We start from the raw sequence: 16,239 nt of genomic DNA, 5'->3' as shown, positions 1-16,239 counted from the left end.
AAGATGTGATGTTGTTGGAGACCTCGGGAGGGGTAAGTGGTGATGGCGTATATCTTTACCCGGCGCATTCTGTCTAGCAAGTGCTACCTAGGTATCTAGTACATGTGTAGAACGACAGAAAGTACGAGATCACAACCAGAGACGTCATGGGATGTACCAGCAATGTAAAACCAACTTCGACTTCAAATTGTACACAAACGCGATTATACTACAAGTCTATGAATTACCGAATCAACCCAAAACCCTACCAGCAGTAGAAGCCGTGCTGCGGTCCTTAGTCTCCACCTTCCTCAATCCCTTACCCGCAGTGATCTCACCAAGTAAAGCTCCACGGTTCGGCGCTCCACCCGGGGCCTTCATGCTTGGCATTGGGGGTGGCGGTGGAGCTCCACCAGCCGGGGGTGGCGGCGGGCCAGGTGGAGGCGGAGGTGCACCGTTTGAAGGCATCGGCGGGGGTGGGGGGATGCCTGCTGGAGGCGATGTCACAGCTGGGCTCTCGGCACGTGGGCTCTTGTTGTCCATGGAGGAGAGAGGGCGTGGTGGTGCCATGGTGCCGAATAGCATGGAGGCCAGCTGCTTGGCTCCACCTTGAGTAGGCGCTTCGTCGTCGTCGGACGAATCGTCGTCTGAGTCGACGACGGACCAGTCATCGTCGTCTTGCCTTCCCAACCTGCGGGCTGAAGGTGCAGCGGGCTCATTGAACGTAGGCATCGCAGCCTTGTTGGCATTCTCTTGTGTCAGACGGTGGAAGGGGTTCGTGGAAACCTCGCTCGTGTTGCTGGGTGGGGGCGGAGGTGTGGAGACGGTGCTGTTCTCCTGGTTGGACATGGCCATCTTCTTCAAGAACGGGTTCTTGGTTTCAGTGTCGCCCATGCCAGGGTGAGGACTAGTCACCGAGGACGTAGGCGGGCTGGCGATAGATGAGGGTGGTGTGTTGTGCGAGATCTGGGGCATTGGTGGCGCTTGAGGAGGTGCTGTGTCACGCGGTAACTCCTGGCTGGCGGTAGGGGTAGTATCTTGAGGCGTGATGTTTTGAGGGCCATCATCATCCGACGACTCGTCATCGTCGAGCGCCTCGAGCTGCATCTGTAGCTGACGTTCGCGTTCACGAGCAGCTTCGATCTCCGCACGCTGAGCAGCCAGTCGGGACTCCTTCTCTTTGGCGTCTTTGGAAGCGGCCGCTCTGCGTTTCTTCTCTTCGGCCTTCTTGAGTTTACCCTGCTGGACTTGCTCTTCCAGGGCGCGAAGTCTGGCTGAAGCAGACTCTCGCTCCTTGGCCAATTCGTCCTCTTGTCTGCGTTCCTCATCCCTGATGTTTGTTAGCGCAATTTAAGAATATAAATCGAGGTATACGTACTCCATGCGCTTGGTCTCGGCTTCTTGGGCCTCCTGCTGTTCGCGGATAGCCTTCTCAGCCATGTCGTTGTCTGCCTTCTTCGACTCTGCTTCCGCTTGCTGAACGTCGTGCTGCGCAATCTCGTTCTTGTTCTTGCGCGAAGCTGGCGGTGGGGGCGCTGGCTTCTTACCACTGCTCTTGGATGGAGCGGGCGGTGCTGCAGATTCGTCGTTGAGACGTCTTTGACGCTCTTCCTCGCGACGCGCATCCTCCTCTTCAGCCTGGCGTAGCTTCTCTTCACGTTCCTTCTTCTCACGGTCGGCACGCTGTTGGGGTGTCTCGCCAGCCTTTACTGGAGCTTTAATGCCCAGAGCAGCAAGACGCTCGGCCATTCGCTGCTCAGCCTGCTGTTTGATGAAGGCCGCACGCTCCTCTGGAGTCTTGTATGCCGAGTACGAGCCACCGGCGGGCGTAGTCGTTGATGCGCGAGGAGGAGGCTCGACACGACCAGCAGGACTCTCATAGCGTGATGACGATGGTCGGTTGTCCTCTACACGAGCAGCTGATCTAGACCTGTAGTTGTCGCGAGATGAACTGTACGAAATTAGTTTGATGCCTGCTGATAATTGTCAAATGGCACTTACTCGTCTTTGCGGATACGCGAAGCGCGACTGCTGCGTTGTAGATCAAAGATGAAGTCCTTAACGTCATCTTCAACGCCCAGAGCCTCTTCCCATCTACGACGTTCGTGTTCGCTTGTGTTGTCGTGTCCTCCTTCTTTCAGGCTCGACTCCAGACCCCTTGTGTATTCATTCACGCTGTCTTCGACGTCGCGGATCATGCGCTCATTGTTTTCTCTTTCTGCTCGGATGCGCGAAGTCTCCTTCTCCAAGCGCTCAGTCGCCGCTCCAGTGTCGTCACTGGCAGGAGCAGGCCTTCCTGTCAAGGCAGCAGAGCGTGCTTGCATCATAGCCTTGGCGCGGGCTTTCAAGCGATCAGATTCAGTTACGGCACCGCCAGGTCCAGTGCCCACGATGGTGGATGCAGATCCGGGATGCGCCTTGGCGTCTCTGAGTCTGAAGAGTTCGAGCTGGGCGTCTGCGATTTCACGCTCAGTTCGGCGCACGTTAGAAGCAAGTTCGGGCAGGCGATCAGTCAAGGTCTGGAGTTGGCGCTTCAGGGCACGGCGCTCCGCATCCGAATCAGACGATCTCAGTGAAGCTTTAGGGTGAGCATCAATGTCTTCTTGCACCCTGCGAATGCGGCGATAGAGATCTTCAGCCTCTCGTCGATCGCGACGATCGAGCGCATCATCCTCGTCAGCGGCGTTCTCGTCTTGTGTGTCCATGGCATCCAACAAGATTTGCTTCTCTTTGACAGACTTCCTGAGCTGGTCAAGGGACATTTCGTCAGATCGCTCAGAGGATGGTGAAGCCGGCTGCGCTGGTGAAGGCGAGCGACCACCACCTCCAAGGCGATGTCTGGCGCTCGACTTGTAGCCTACGTTATCGTCATTGTTACGAAATACCGTAGCATCCTTTCGGCCGCCAGCCTGTGGGCTACCAGCACGGAACGAGTGGGACTTCAGGTAGCTGACACCAGTGCGCTGGGGCTGAAGGAAAGCACCAGAGTTCTTCCTGTCCTCGGCATCTCCACGCAGCAAGTTCTTCATTGCGCCAATAGAGTCATTGATGTTGCGCGTAGAAGGGGGGACCAACTCCGGAGGCAGACGAGCAGGAATGGGATAGCCGTTGAGCTTACGGTAGATCAGATGCATAGCAACGGCGAACTGGTCCAAATCAAGACGACCCCTGTCAGCAGAGTCGGCAAGTGTCCATATGCGCTCCAAATCTGGCTTGGGCAATCCACTCTGTCCAAAGATCTCAAGAGCCTGAGCTCCGCTAATGTAACCCTTGGTCATGCCGTCCCAGGCCTTGAAGGTGTCATCGTACAGCTTCTTCTCTCCCTTTGTGATAGCCCACGGAATTGTCGCGTTACCGGTCAAACCAGCAGTCGTGTGGTTGCCGCCCTCTCGGCCCGTCTGGGGCATCATTCGTTGCGCCAAAGCCTCGATGTTTGGTAGTCCGGTGGCAGGGGTGTTCGCTAGGCCCCACTGACCAGGCATGCCCGTGGGCTGAGCATTAAGGGGAGCCATGCCAGTCTGATTGGGTGCGAGATTTGAGCCGAATCCAGTGGGCATAGGAGGCATCGGCGGACGTGGTCCGTTGTAACCGCCTGGAGCCTGCCCGAAGCCAGTGGGCTGTGGCTGCATACCCGTAGGCTGCTGACCGAAACCGGTAGGCTGTGGTTGCATGCCTGTTGGTTGCTGTCCGAATCCAGTCGGCTGTGGGGCTAAAGAGCCCAGCAACTGGCTGTTTGAAGGTTGTGGCTGCGGCTGCTGAATTGTAGGAGGCTCGTTGAACTTGGGGGCGTTGGTGACCGGCGTTTGGCGGTTCGACGATTCGTCCACGACTCCGAATGAAATAATGTCCACCATGCTAGAGACCTCATTCTTGACTCGCTCGGGAAGGGAGTTGGGCAGATCCTTTCCGGTCAGCTTGAGATTGCACAAGTACATGGCGAGGGCGAATTCGGGGAATAGGAGCTGGCCAGACTTGGTCGTGTCCGCAAGGGTCCTGCATCTGTTAGAATCGGGCCACGTATGCGATTCGTGCAACATACCAGATGTGCGAAAGCGCGTCTCCAGATAGCTTGGAGCGCATCAGAAGATCGCGCGCCTGATCGCCAGACAGAGCCTGGGAGTCTCCCACGGCCGACTTGAACAGTTGCTCGAACTTGGCCTGGTCTTGCGCCGTGATGAAGGAAAGCCTTATGCTCGGGATCTTGCTGCTCTTGGCCGGGACGGGCGGTGGCACGGAAGACACAGAGTTGCCGCGGAATGAATCAGCCATCTGCGCCGATGTCATGCCTGTGGGCTGCGGCCGCTGCGGTTGGGCAGGCGGTTGCTGTTGCTGCTGTTGCGGCGGCGCGCCAGTCTGGAAGGGCATTTGCTGGGGAGCCTGCTGTTGCTGCTGGAATTGCTGGCTCTGCTGCCCTGGGAAGCCCGTGTACTGCGGTTGCTGCGGTTGCGGCTGCTGTCCGAAGCCCTGCGGCTGGCCCGGGAAGCCAGTAAACTGCTGTTGCATTGGTTGCATTGGCCCTCCTCCGAAGCCCGTCGGCTGAGGTGCCAGTCCGCCCTGGAAGCCGCCGGGCTGCTGGAAGGGCTGCTGTTGCTGCTGCTGCCCATACTGAGGCTGCCCCGGTCGGGCACTGTTCCCACCCCCTAAGTACGAGTTGGACCCAGAGAACATGGTGGGCGAGGTGTCGCGGGTCGATTAGAAAAGGAGAGATGCGCGCATGCGGTGGAAGAATTAGAAAGGTCTAAGGAGCGCGCGCAGGCGGGAATGGTGAAAGGTGGAATGGGGTTGGTTGCGAGTCTGTGCAGCTCGCAGCCCTGGAGATCCATGGGTAGGTTCGCGCTAAGGTCCGTCAGTCGTCATCTTCGAGGACGCGCTTGCCTCCTCGGCAACGGGCGCCCGCCATTCACGACTTCCTGCACCATCTCCACAATGTCGAATGCTCAAAACGGAACAGGCGCTGGTCCGCAGTCACAGGCCGAACTCGCCCAAGTAAGTTTGCGGGAGTCCCTCTGTTCTGAGTGTTAACAGCTCCGGTAGGCGTTCAAGGACCTGCAGCGAGGCGAACAGACCGCCGCCGCCTTGGAGAACCATCTCGATTCGATCGAAAAGCAGATCGAGGCGCTTTTGGCCCAGGCTGAGAAGGCGGAGCAGGAACTGAAAAATACCCCGGAAGAGGACGAGAAGCCTTCGAGCGAAGAAAAGGGCTCTTCATAATGTCTACCCAGAATGCGCCTGCCATAAGATGTATGCGACATACACTCGGATATACTTTCTTGAGATATGAGAAAGCCGCCACATGACGTACGGGCAACATGACCGACGGACACGAGTTTCACGAGCAATTTGGACGTCGTTGGCGAGGCAGGACATAAGCATACATAATGTGCTCTTAGCAGAAGGGACAGTTCCAAGGATGGATTGATGAAGGACGATTTGCGCTTCCAAATATCCTAAACACTTGTCTATAAGCCACCGACAGTTGAGGGCTTTACTTCGGACCCCTGGGTCTTGAAGACCTCGTCCAAATGGAATACACCATTACTGTCCTTCTCAACCACGCCTACCTCGGTGATGATGCCATCAATGAGCTCCGCAGGCGTGACATCGAAGGCTGGGTTCCACACACCGATACCATTTGCCGCAATGCTGATAGTTTCGACAACACCCAGATCCAATGTAACGCCATCATGTCTAGGTCCCTTGACAAGTGTCACTTCCTGTCCGGGGCGTTCTTCGATGACAATGTCGGCCCCCGATTTGGTCTTCAGGTCGATAGTAGTTCTTGGTGCGGCAACGAGGAACTTGACACTGTGATGCTTTGCAAGAATGGCCAATGAATAAGTTCCAATTTTGTTGGCGGTGTCACCGTTCGCAGCCACCCTGTCGGCCCCAACCACGATACCCGCGATGTTCTCGCTCTCACCGCGTAGTCGAAGTAGCGCTGCCGCCATGGAGTCAGTGATGAGAGTTGCTGGTATCTTGTCGTGAACCAATTCGAACGCAGTCAGCCTAGAGCCCTGGTTGTATGGTCGTGTCTCAGAACAGAAAGCGTGCTTCAAAGATCCGTTGCCGTGTAGTGAGCGGATTACACCAAGCGCTGTGCCATATCCAGCAGTTGCGAGAGACCTGTAGGATTAGCCGCTGGATGTCGATGATGCAGAATGGTACAAACCCTGTGTTGCAGTGCGTCATCATGCTCACAGGTCCCTTCTTTCCTGCTTCAGTGTTCTTGACTATCCACTCTGCGCCATGCTTGCCGATACTCTCGTTATCGCTCACATCGTCAACCAGCATCTTCTCCGCAGCAGCCACGTACGCATCTCTCACGGCTTCTCCACTCGCTTCCTCAGTTGCAGCAGCTTCCTTGGTAATCTTTCGAAGTTTGCCTGCTGCATCTGCAAGGTTGACGGCAGTTGGTCGGCTGGTCACAAGGTAGTCCAGCTTTTCTGTAATGAAGATCTCGACCTCCTCAGCTACCGATGAGAGCTTCATGTTGGTGAGTTCGACTGCGAGGGCGAGGGCAGCGACTATGGCGATGGCTGGTGCACCTCGCGTCCGCATCTCCTTGATGGCGTGCCATGCATCAGTGCTGGAGTAGATGTGGTCATATTCTTCAGCATGCGGTAATTTCAACTGGTCCAGAATCTCGAGCTGGCCGCGTGAGTATTTAATCGCCTGGAGTACCATTTTGAAGGTTTCGTAGAATGGTGTGTCACTTGAATGCGTGGCAGAAAATTTCTGGATGGTGAGCGTTGGGTGTCAACAGCCCCATCGCGGGCCCTGACGCTAACACGTGGGAGCCGCTGAACCCAGGCATGCGTGCGGCCTCATCTAGGTTACACGACATACCCGGACAAAACATACACGGCCCACCGCCTGGCATCGATGCATCGCTGCTACTCCACGATCCCTAACTCTCGACGCTTCGGCATGACGGCACGCGATGACGAAATTTAGCCACGTGTGGCTCGGTGCCAAGGCTGGCTCCAGCCACCAAGCAACGCACCTGCCGGTATAGGCCACGGCCTCGCTGTTCTAGCCGGACCAACATGAGCTGGCCGTATTGATAATCCACATGCATCGAGTAACCATCGCAAAGGTCTGTATTAAAAGGGGCGGACATGCATCTTGCAACTGAGCCTTCCATTTTCACTGAAAGTACCGCATTGCAGCCCTACGAGAGCCGCAAAAGAAGGGTCCGTCAGCTGCAAGGAACCGGCAGTGAATAGACCGCGGTTGTCCCATGACGACGCCAACACTCGGACTTCACGCATATACCCTACGGTCCTGCGCGCCCAATTGCTCCTCCGCACCTCCGCTTCCGCTCACCCTCTAGATATCCCTAGTTGTTCGTCGCATAAGAACTGTGGTGTCCAACCAAGACGTTTTCGGTAACCACGCCCGTCTCTAGTTCTTCCCGATAGGCGGAGAAAAAGACCCACATCCTCACTATTTATCTTCCCCAACACCACACGCAGAGCAAGCCACCCAGCCAGAGAACATTACTGTGCACATGCGCAGACCAGCCAATCGCCGCATCCTACCTCGCCTTACCTCGCCGTGCCTTACTGGACCCTCGTAGTTTGGGCCCGATATCGATTGGAAGGTCAGACGAGAGAAATCGCCACGCCTCGAACAACCCCGCGCAGCTTTGCGCCAGTTATATAACGATGCCCCTCATGCCGCGCTCCAACTCGAGCGTTGGGGTAAGCACCGCAGTCATGGCCTCCCAGGAAGAGCCCATACAGCCTTCGTACCGAGGCTACGGCACAATGGCTTCCCAGCGACCTGAGCAACGCCAAAGACGACACTCATGGCACACTCGCCCATGCATGCAGGAAGCAGAGAACTTCCAGGTCTTGGTAAGTTATATAGGGTGCAATGCGCTCAACAATTTGCTGACAACGACAGCTTCGTAACTTTCTCGTCGAACTAAACTGCCGCATGGACTTTCTGGAAGACTATGGTCACCTCAAATACGATGCCGGAGTCGAATACGCATACAACACACTGCTCGCCGTCCGCGAATCCTGCTCGAAAATGTCCGATGGCGCAATCGAGGCCGGACGGCGGCAGGCTTCTGTCTTCGTCGAGACCTTGGAAGGACGGTACAAAGATGCGATGGAAAGGAAGGAGACATTCGGGGAGAAAGTCCTGGAAGGAATAGTGCTCATGGATAACTACCTGACCGAGTTTGAGACGCGCGCATATGCTATAAGAGACGGATCCATCGGCTCCTATGCGCAAGAGGTCTATGAGGAAGGTCGGAGAAAGATGGACGAGGGAATCGAGATCGCAAAGGGAGTGGTAGACGGCGGTCTCGACAAGGCACGGCGCGCGCGTGAAACGATCGAACTCCGAGTTGAGCACGCTGTGCAACAAGCTTTAGAGCGAGCAAAGGCACACGGCCTGATACGTTACGACGACCTGCCTGAGCCATGGCGAGTCAACCCACACATCCTCAAGGGCTACCGCTTCCAAGAAGGAAAGTGGGCTTGCGTCCGATCCATCTTCGGCCTGCACAACGAGCTGATTAATATCTGGACACACCTTCTCGGATTCATCATGGTGCTCGCCATTGCCTTTTACTTCTATCCTTCGAGCACCAACTTCAGCATGTCGACCAAAGCCGATATCTTCATAGCAGCAGTCTTCTTCTTTGCGGCATGCAAGTGTCTGGCCTGCTCGACCATCTGGCACACCATGAACAGCATCTCGCACCAAACGCTGCTCGAGCGCTTTGCCTGTGTAGACTACACGGGCATTTCCCTCCTCGTCGCCGCATCCATCATGACGACCGAATACGCCGCCTTCTACTGCGAGCCCGTCTCGCGCTGGTCCTACATGTGCATAACAGCACTGCTCGGCATCGGCGGCGTCATCCTACCCTGGCACCCAACCTTCAACCGAGCCGACATGGCCTGGTTCCGCGTTCTATTCTACTGTTCCCTCGCCCTGACTGGCTTCTTGCCTTTTGGCCAGCTCGCCTACACCCGGGGCCTGGAGTGGGCGCAGTACTTTTACGCGCCCATCACTAAGAGTCTACTTGTATACGTTACCGGTGCGTTACTGTACGCGAGCAAGACACCTGAGCGCTTCTTCCCCGGCCTTTTCGATTACGTGGGCTGCTCGCACAACATCTGGCATGTTGCTGTGCTGGGAGGTATCATCTTCCATTACATGGCTATGCAGACTATGTTTACGCAGGCTCTTACGAGGGCTCAGACTAGCTGCTCTGTGTACTAGGAGCATCTTCTCATGACGCCTTTCTCCATACCTCTTTCTTATCCTTTCTCTTCTTCCCCTTCTTCTTGTGGAGCGTTCGGCATTGTGGAGCGAGTTGGTTGTTTGCATTGGGTAGGCGTCTGACCTATAGATGTTGAGATGATGGGTAGATGAGAAGGGTCCGGTCGGCGGATGCCATGCGGGACGCTGTATCTGAACTCATATAGACTGTCGATAATTACTACATCATGAATCCCTGAACATTCATCCCAAACTCCGCCTAACAATGTGCACCTTTTGTACGAGCCATTCATTTCTGCACCTGTAACCTTTGAATCAGACACAACACGCCGGGTCTAATGTATGCCTTTCGTCATTATGACTCCCAAATGCTTCTCTAGATAAAACTACCTACTAACATTCCCGAAACGCCATTCGCTATGCAGACAACCCATTTTGGCCCTACGCGCATCCCCATCTAATGACTATCCGGCACATCCGGCAACCGCTCAATAACATACTTCCCCTTCGCCACACTCACAATCGGCACACCGGGAATCTTCCTAATCCTCCTCTTAAGATCCCTATCATTCGTCGCAACAAGGTAAATCCTATGCTTCTGCACGCGATCCACAATACAGTCGTCCGCATACGTGCCCTTGTGCTCGCACTTGAGCCGCTGCCAGCGCTCGTCGCGCGCTATGCGCAGCGCGATGCGGTATTTTGGACCGAGTTTCTCGAGCTCCGCCATTACGCAGGTTGTGATTATGGGTGTGGCCTTTGCGTATAAGAGGTCCATGAGCGCTTTGTCGAGCTCGAGTTTGGCGTGCACGGTGTGCGAGAGGAAGTTTGTGTCGACGAGGACGGAGTAGGGGGGGCCGAGGGCGGTGTTGGCTTGGAAGAAGAGGGCGGAGGAGACTTGGGGGCTGGTGGGGGTGTTAGTTGGAGAGAGGATGGTGGGGCTGGGCGGTGCGCGTTGGCGGTTTTGTCTGGAGCTTACATTTCTCGCTTTGCCTTGTTTTCTTCCTCTTTCTTCTTTGCTTCTAGCTCGCCGGCCATTTGGTTCTTCTTGCTAGAGTTGTGTCAGTATTGCTGTCGCGAATGGTATTGGGGAACGTGGTCGCATACAGTCGTGCATCTCGTTGGCCTGGGTACATTAGCGGGAGCTCATCCAGAACATATGCCGACCATACCGACTATCCTCTTGGTTTGCGCAAACTTGCGCGTCTTCTTCTGGACTCCCATATTTGCTGAGTGCTGGACCGGTCCGCTCGCGCGCAGACTTAGTCGATGTGTGAAGGCCTTTTGTAGATTTCTGCGCGGCAGACGATATGGGTCGGACGTCGCAATAGCTTGCGCAGGGTCAGGATTGGGCGTGTCGTGGTGGTGAATGTTCGCATACCACTTTTGCTATCGATAACACGGACAACTTTTTGATGCCAAGACATTCAAAGGCGTCGGAGGGCCAAAGCACCGATTGGAGGAACGACGGCTGCGCTAAGCCCTAAACACGAGGTCCCAGAATAGCAGCAGCGTTCCTGGTAGGAGGATCTGTCAACGCTGGCCCTGCATACAGGCCGTGTTTTTCCTGCATCCCTGAGCCAGCAACGAGGTGCAGACGTCAACAGTCGGCTGCTCTGAAGAGGCCTGACACGCGGATGACTCGATCACCGCGAAGAAAGCACCAGTTTCCATTACTACACTTTTCGATTTTCGATAAATCCCCGTCGCTAGTCTGCGGCCACCCACACATCACGCGAACGGGGCGCTCAGACTGCGCGTATTTGCCCAGCGGGTCCTCGACTCCGCCCCTTGTTACCCTGACCCCGTATCCGTCTTGCACTCCACCATCAGCATTTCCTCTCGTTCCCCGTCACTCGTTTCGGCGCTTTTCTGTCCTATCGATATCCCCAGCGACTGCCTCCCCTCGTCATTTCACTGCTTTTCTTTCACCAAACCATTCCTGAAACACGTCTGTTGGAGTACACGAGCCTTGAACACCGGGTCTCCTGAGCCCTTTCGCAGACTGCCCAACGGCAACCCTACCTCCGCACACACCTAGACACCACAACCACGATGCGGCCTTCCGTCGGCTTCGTGGGGCTGCTGCTCGTAGTCGCACCCACAGTCCTCGCCCAGATCGAGAACGCACCCGAACTCAACACCGTCGCGCCCGGAGGCGACGCGGCGACGAACACAGCCGAGACCTCCGCCGCCGAGACAACACAAGCAGCGACAACGAACGCTGACGAGACTGCTGCCACATCACAAGCCGCCACCACGGAAACGACCGAGGCGGCAACGACTGCAGATGCGCCCACCAGCGCGGCCGCCCAGACAGGGTCTACGAGTGTCTTCAACCTTGTAGGCGCACCAACACTGGCCGGTATCGGTATCCCAGACATCAAAGTCCCAGACACAGCCGGTGCTGCCTTCATGCAGAAGTCCGATCTTCCCGATGGAACCGTCTTCATATGCGTTGGTGCTATCCTCGCCTTCTTCGGTGCGGCGGTGCTGGCGTGGCGCGGTCTCGTTGCGTGGTCGTTGCATCGTTCCGTGAAGCGGGCGGCCATGGCCCAAAACCTGGCTGATATCAAGGCCATGTCAGCAGTGCCTGGCAAGAAGCGGGGGATGTACAATGTAGTAGGAGCAAGCTCGACCATGTCCCTGGATCACCTGAACGCCGCCCCCATTGGCAAGTCAAACAAGGCCTTCAAGGGCGCGGCTGCCAACACAGCACAGCAATCGCAATCGTCTCTCTTCTTCTCCCCAACCGCCGGTGGCGCCGCCGGTATGCGAGATTCCGTCCACGTAGCAGGCAACCGATCCTCCACCTACCTGCCCGCGGGATACTATGCCTCTGGCAACGCAGCACCCGCCGCCGGATCACCACAAATGCACATTGGCAGCCAGAACCCCAACAATCTTTCTGCCCTCTCCCTCTCCACACCCGGAAACCGTTTCAGCGCGAGGTCCGGCATGTCGCCACCAGAATCGCCATCACTCCCTCCATCGCGAGGAGGCTACGCCCGCGCACCACCATCACGAGACGGCCTCTCCAACTACAACCGCAACAGCGTCGCAACCCTCGGCCACCAACCCGGCACCACAAGAAGCCCCGTCTACGGCCAAGACAACAACACCGTCAGCCAATTATCGCTCAATGTACCGGGTGGCACAACTGTCCCTGGTGGCCGCACGCCGAGTGGATACCTAGACGACCTCTTTGAAAACCACGGCAACGGATCCAGAGAACGATTCTAGTTGGATCTTGAACAGCAGCCCGCAAAGCAGCGTGTCGTGAGCGCAGGAGGTTGTTCGCTGAAAAAGGGTTCGTCGGCCGTGTATCGGTTCGCGTGTGCGCCGGATGTGGTGGCGAGCGCTAGAGCCGTGTCTGCGAGCACTCTATCCATAATAGAAGATTACTACCGGGTATGAGTTGTACGAGACAAGAAAGGCAAGAACGCGTTCTCGAGGTTGTTGTCCAAAGTCAGAGAAAGAGAAAGAGAGAGAGGAAATGAAGAAGCCAGAAAAAGAGCGGTCTCGTCTTGTTGAACTTCTCTTTGCTCATGCATGCCCCATTTTCGCGTGCACGTTTCTCGTTTTCTTGCTTTTGGGGTTCACGGCCGCCGCTTGTAATACCAACATTATGCCGGTTTTGGCTTTTCTTTTTCTTGTCCGTTCTCTGGATTTGACTGTGTGGTACTGTCGGGGGATTCGTTCGCCGAGTTCACTAAATCTGCGGTCTTTTACTACTATCTTTTCTTTTTTGTTATCATGGCTTCTCTTCTTATGAATGTAGGGTTGTGAAGCTCCTCCGTTATTACTGGAGTTAGACAGGCGTTACAAGAATCTGCGAAGGGAACCGGGTCTGCATCAGTCCCTAGCCGTTTAGCCATGGCATGGCCTGTCGCGTTCTGAAGTCTCGTTTCGAGCGAAGAGAGAGTGGTATCTACTATTGTAGATGTAGATTTTGCATACTAGACCCCATAATGAAGTACTATTAAGCAAGAGAACGATTGAGTTGTTGGTTCAGTGTGGTGACAGTGGTGAGGAGGAAGCAAGGAAGCGGCGTGTGATTGTGTCGATACGGTACTGGCGGTACTGGGTAGCGCTGGCGCTGGGGCTATCGTGCGGAGTTTGTGGAGTACAACATGCGATATGACGTCCCGGTGTGTACATCGTGTGCTTTGCTAATGCGTATTCGTTTAGTATGTGTTTAGTATGTCGACTCACGGTTAATACGGGTAGCATCACCTTAGATCACGGACAAGGGACAGGATAAGTAAAGAGCTTTGACAATATTGAAAGCCAGTATTGATGCGAAGCACGCCTTATGGTTCATCTATATCTTACACAAATGCATAGTCCAGTACCCTTTTTGTCTATCTACCACCAAACATCGATGCTAAATTTTGCAACGCTACGGCGTTGTAGTGGTTGTGTACATACGGCTACCTTGCCTTCTTGGCCATGGCTTTGCGTTTCCTCGCCTCGCCATTGAGGTTGGGCGCGGTGGCGTTCTGGATGGCGGCCTCCTCTTCAGTTAGGTTGGATGTCTCGACCAGTGGCTTGTCAAGCAATTCCTTCTTTCCGAGGATGCGGCCGGCGGTTTGGTTGTAGGCGAACATGGGGAGCTTGAATAGGAGGGTGTCGTAGATGGTGGGCTGGGGCTCCTCGTCGGGCTGGATGCTGTTAGTGAATGCACCGTGTTGGGGGCATGGATATACGTACGTCGACAAGGTATTCGCCCTTCATGCCATCCTCGTTCTCGACTTCCAGGAAGACATTGCCGACGGAGTCGACGACCAGAATCTTGCCGTTCTCAGAGACGATGCGCTTCTTGGCGCCCTGGGGACCGGAGATGACCTCTGCCTCGACCGGGGTGCTGATGCCGTCGTCGCGCGCCTTCTTGGCAGCTTGTGCCTTCTTGGGTTTCTTCGCATCCTTCTCCATGGCGCGTCGCTCGCGACGGTTACGAGGGCCAACCTCCTCAGGTGTCTCTTCGGCCGTTTCGTTCTCGAATTGCTGGGCGTTCACAGGGGCGGCGCCGGCGTCAACTCCAGGAATGCCCTGGAGACCGCTCTCGTCACCCCAAGCAGTCTTGCGCGCCTGGCGAACGAACCTCTCGGCGTAGTCCCTGCGGCGCTTCCATCCCATGACCAGGGCGAAGTAGTGGAAGCCTCCACCGAGAACGACGAGTAGACCGAAGATGACGGAGCCGAGGCCAGGGCGGAAGCGCTCGTAGTAGTAGCCAGAGCCCCTCCATGCTGGGAAGCCGTTCCTCAAGAAGTGATCGTAGCGCTCGCGCTCAGGGCCCTTGAGCAACTTTCCCACGACTGAGAGACGCTGGTAGGCGGCGGTGACCTTCTTCAGGTGTGCGTCGGTCTCCTTCTTAGACGGCTTCTTTCCCGCTGGGTTGGTCTTCGCATATTCGGTAACAAAGTTCTTGCGGGCCTTGTCCGGGTGGAGTTCGCGCGACTTCTTGCGGAGGGCCTTGGTCAATTGGTCTTGGGACGCGCTGGGCTTGACGCCGAGGAGATCGTAGAAGGTGATGTTGGCGCCGTCTGCTTTGGCGACTTCGTCACGGATGCGGAAGATTTCGTGGTCTGCAGTGCGCTGTCAGCAAGTAGCTCGCAGTGGCAGCTGGAGCTGGGGAATGCATGTGGGGAAGGCGCATATGTGGCCGCAAGCATGCACTTGAAGACGACATGCAATTGGAATACGCACCCTCTTTGGTCCAGGCAGCGGCGAATGCTGCAAAGAGGCACAAGACCAATGCGAGCAACGCGTGAGATCTCATGGCTGGGGTGGATGAAGTTTGGCTGGTCTGCGAGCAAGTGATAGGGAGGCTGCAGGCTTGTGCCGCCAGATGTCCAGTAGTGCCTCGAGTGACGGAACGTGGCCCAATTAGTCTGACCGCTGTCGACGGGACACAGGTGTAGCAGGCCTGCGCGATAAAGAGGCTCTCTTCGCAGTGCAGTCACTCTCCGCTTTCACTCCAAGTCTTGCAGTTTGAAACAAAAATGTGTTCTCTTCACGGCTTGCATGTGAGACGCGGCTGAGGGTGTGGCTGTGTCTGTGGGCAGGCGCGACCCTGAACTACGGGATTCGCGGCAGGGGCCAACAAAAGTTCCCATACGGTCAGCGACACGCAACCTCCTCAACAACTCGACTTGCACTCCATCTACACTCACTTCAGCCGCGTCAGCGCATTCACTCTCTCGCGACTCTTTCCCATCCACGTAAGGCAGCCATCTACTACATACAATTCCACCTCCTTCTCCTCTAGAGGACACATCTCCAGCCTTCCCTCGACTTCCACCACTATCAGCAGCTGAACTGACCATGACTTCCCCTAAAGATCTCGAAGAACAACAGCAGACCCTCATTACCCCCGACCAGCGCCAACAAACACCGCCCCCCGAAATCACAACCCACACGCCTTCCGTCATGTCTCGCTTCAGCATTCCCATCGATGCCCTGACATCCCGGATGAACCTGGGCGGACGCTTCGACAGCATCCGCTCCACTTCAGTCTCGTCGCGATTCGCCAACCTGCGACCCATCTCCGAGTTCTTCGACTTCAAGCGCATCTCCAAGCCCGCCAACTTCAGCGAGGTTCAGAGCAGGGTCAACTACAACTTGGGCTACTTCTCGAGCAACTATGCCGCTGTCTTCGTCATGCTCAGCATCTACAGCCTGCTCACCAACTTGATGCTACTCTTTGTCATCATCCTCGTGGTCGGTGGTATGTTTGGCATCGGCAAGCTAGAGGGCAATGATCTCCAGCTCGGTAGCTGGCGCGCGAGCACCTCGCAGCTGTACACTACGCTCTTCGTCATTGCGATTCCCCTCGGACTCTGGGCCTCGCCCTTTTCCACTGTTCTCTGGCTCATCGGCGCAACTGGCGTCACCGTCGTGGGCCACGCTGCATTTTTGGACAAGCCCATCGAGTCAGCTTTTTCCGAGGAGGCGGTCTAGGTGGTCGGCCGCGAACTCCTCCTTACACTATGCCCCGCTGGGGAAGACCACCAG

The 16,239-nt window shown here is 56.0% G+C and overlaps 8 protein-coding genes across 8 annotated transcripts; 4 read left to right on the top strand and 4 right to left on the bottom strand.

The window, feature by feature from the left end:
• Positions 1 to 231: 231 nt before the first annotated feature.
• J4E79_008632 (uncharacterized protein) lies at positions 232 to 4,647 on the bottom strand (the record flags this gene model as incomplete). Its single annotated transcript, XM_049357487.1, has 4 exons — positions 232 to 1,309; positions 1,358 to 1,930; positions 1,981 to 3,972; positions 4,019 to 4,647. The coding sequence occupies 4 exons, from the start codon at positions 4,645 to 4,647 to the stop codon at positions 232 to 234; spliced, it is 4,272 nt and encodes a 1,423-aa protein (XP_049207958.1).
• A 258-nt stretch (positions 4,648 to 4,905) lies between these two features.
• Positions 4,906 to 5,190, top strand: J4E79_008631 (uncharacterized protein; the record flags this gene model as incomplete). Its single annotated transcript, XM_049357486.1, has 2 exons — positions 4,906 to 4,965; positions 5,014 to 5,190. The coding sequence occupies 2 exons, from the start codon at positions 4,906 to 4,908 to the stop codon at positions 5,188 to 5,190; spliced, it is 237 nt and encodes a 78-aa protein (XP_049207957.1).
• Positions 5,191 to 5,438: 248 nt separating this feature from the next.
• MRI1 (S-methyl-5-thioribose-1-phosphate isomerase) lies at positions 5,439 to 6,663 on the bottom strand (the record flags this gene model as incomplete). Its single annotated transcript, XM_049357485.1, has 2 exons — positions 5,439 to 6,102; positions 6,149 to 6,663. The coding sequence occupies 2 exons, from the start codon at positions 6,661 to 6,663 to the stop codon at positions 5,439 to 5,441; spliced, it is 1,179 nt and encodes a 392-aa protein (XP_049207956.1).
• Positions 6,664 to 7,646: 983 nt separating this feature from the next.
• Positions 7,647 to 9,222, top strand: J4E79_008629 (uncharacterized protein; the record flags this gene model as incomplete). Its single annotated transcript, XM_049357484.1, has 2 exons — positions 7,647 to 7,838; positions 7,888 to 9,222. 2 exons carry the CDS (start codon positions 7,647 to 7,649, stop codon positions 9,220 to 9,222), a joined length of 1,527 nt encoding a protein of 508 aa, XP_049207955.1.
• A 457-nt stretch (positions 9,223 to 9,679) lies between these two features.
• Positions 9,680 to 10,446, bottom strand: J4E79_008628 (uncharacterized protein; the record flags this gene model as incomplete). The annotated part of the gene is made up of 4 exons (XM_049357483.1): positions 9,680 to 10,127; positions 10,202 to 10,273; positions 10,330 to 10,348; positions 10,395 to 10,446. The coding sequence occupies 4 exons, from the start codon at positions 10,444 to 10,446 to the stop codon at positions 9,680 to 9,682; spliced, it is 591 nt and encodes a 196-aa protein (XP_049207954.1).
• Positions 10,447 to 11,277: 831 nt separating this feature from the next.
• On the top strand, positions 11,278 to 12,465 carry J4E79_008627 (uncharacterized protein; the record flags this gene model as incomplete). Its single annotated transcript, XM_049357482.1, has 1 exon — positions 11,278 to 12,465. The coding sequence occupies one exon, from the start codon at positions 11,278 to 11,280 to the stop codon at positions 12,463 to 12,465; it is 1,188 nt and encodes a 395-aa protein (XP_049207953.1).
• Positions 12,466 to 13,655: 1,190 nt separating this feature from the next.
• On the bottom strand, positions 13,656 to 15,004 carry J4E79_008626 (uncharacterized protein; the record flags this gene model as incomplete). The annotated part of the gene is made up of 3 exons (XM_049357481.1): positions 13,656 to 13,886; positions 13,936 to 14,810; positions 14,932 to 15,004. 3 exons carry the CDS (start codon positions 15,002 to 15,004, stop codon positions 13,656 to 13,658), a joined length of 1,179 nt encoding a protein of 392 aa, XP_049207952.1.
• A 545-nt stretch (positions 15,005 to 15,549) lies between these two features.
• On the top strand, positions 15,550 to 16,185 carry J4E79_008625 (uncharacterized protein; the record flags this gene model as incomplete). Its single annotated transcript, XM_049357480.1, has 1 exon — positions 15,550 to 16,185. One exon carries the CDS (start codon positions 15,550 to 15,552, stop codon positions 16,183 to 16,185), a length of 636 nt encoding a protein of 211 aa, XP_049207951.1.
• Between the last annotated feature and the right edge of the window lie 54 nt (positions 16,186 to 16,239).

This window comes from Alternaria viburni (assembly GCF_023758015.1).
Source record: "Alternaria viburni strain BMP 2772 chromosome Unknown scaffold_21, whole genome shotgun sequence".
Classification (NCBI taxonomy): Eukaryota; Fungi; Ascomycota; class Dothideomycetes; order Pleosporales; family Pleosporaceae; genus Alternaria; species Alternaria viburni.
This window is presented reverse-complemented; position numbering and strand designations above follow the sequence as displayed.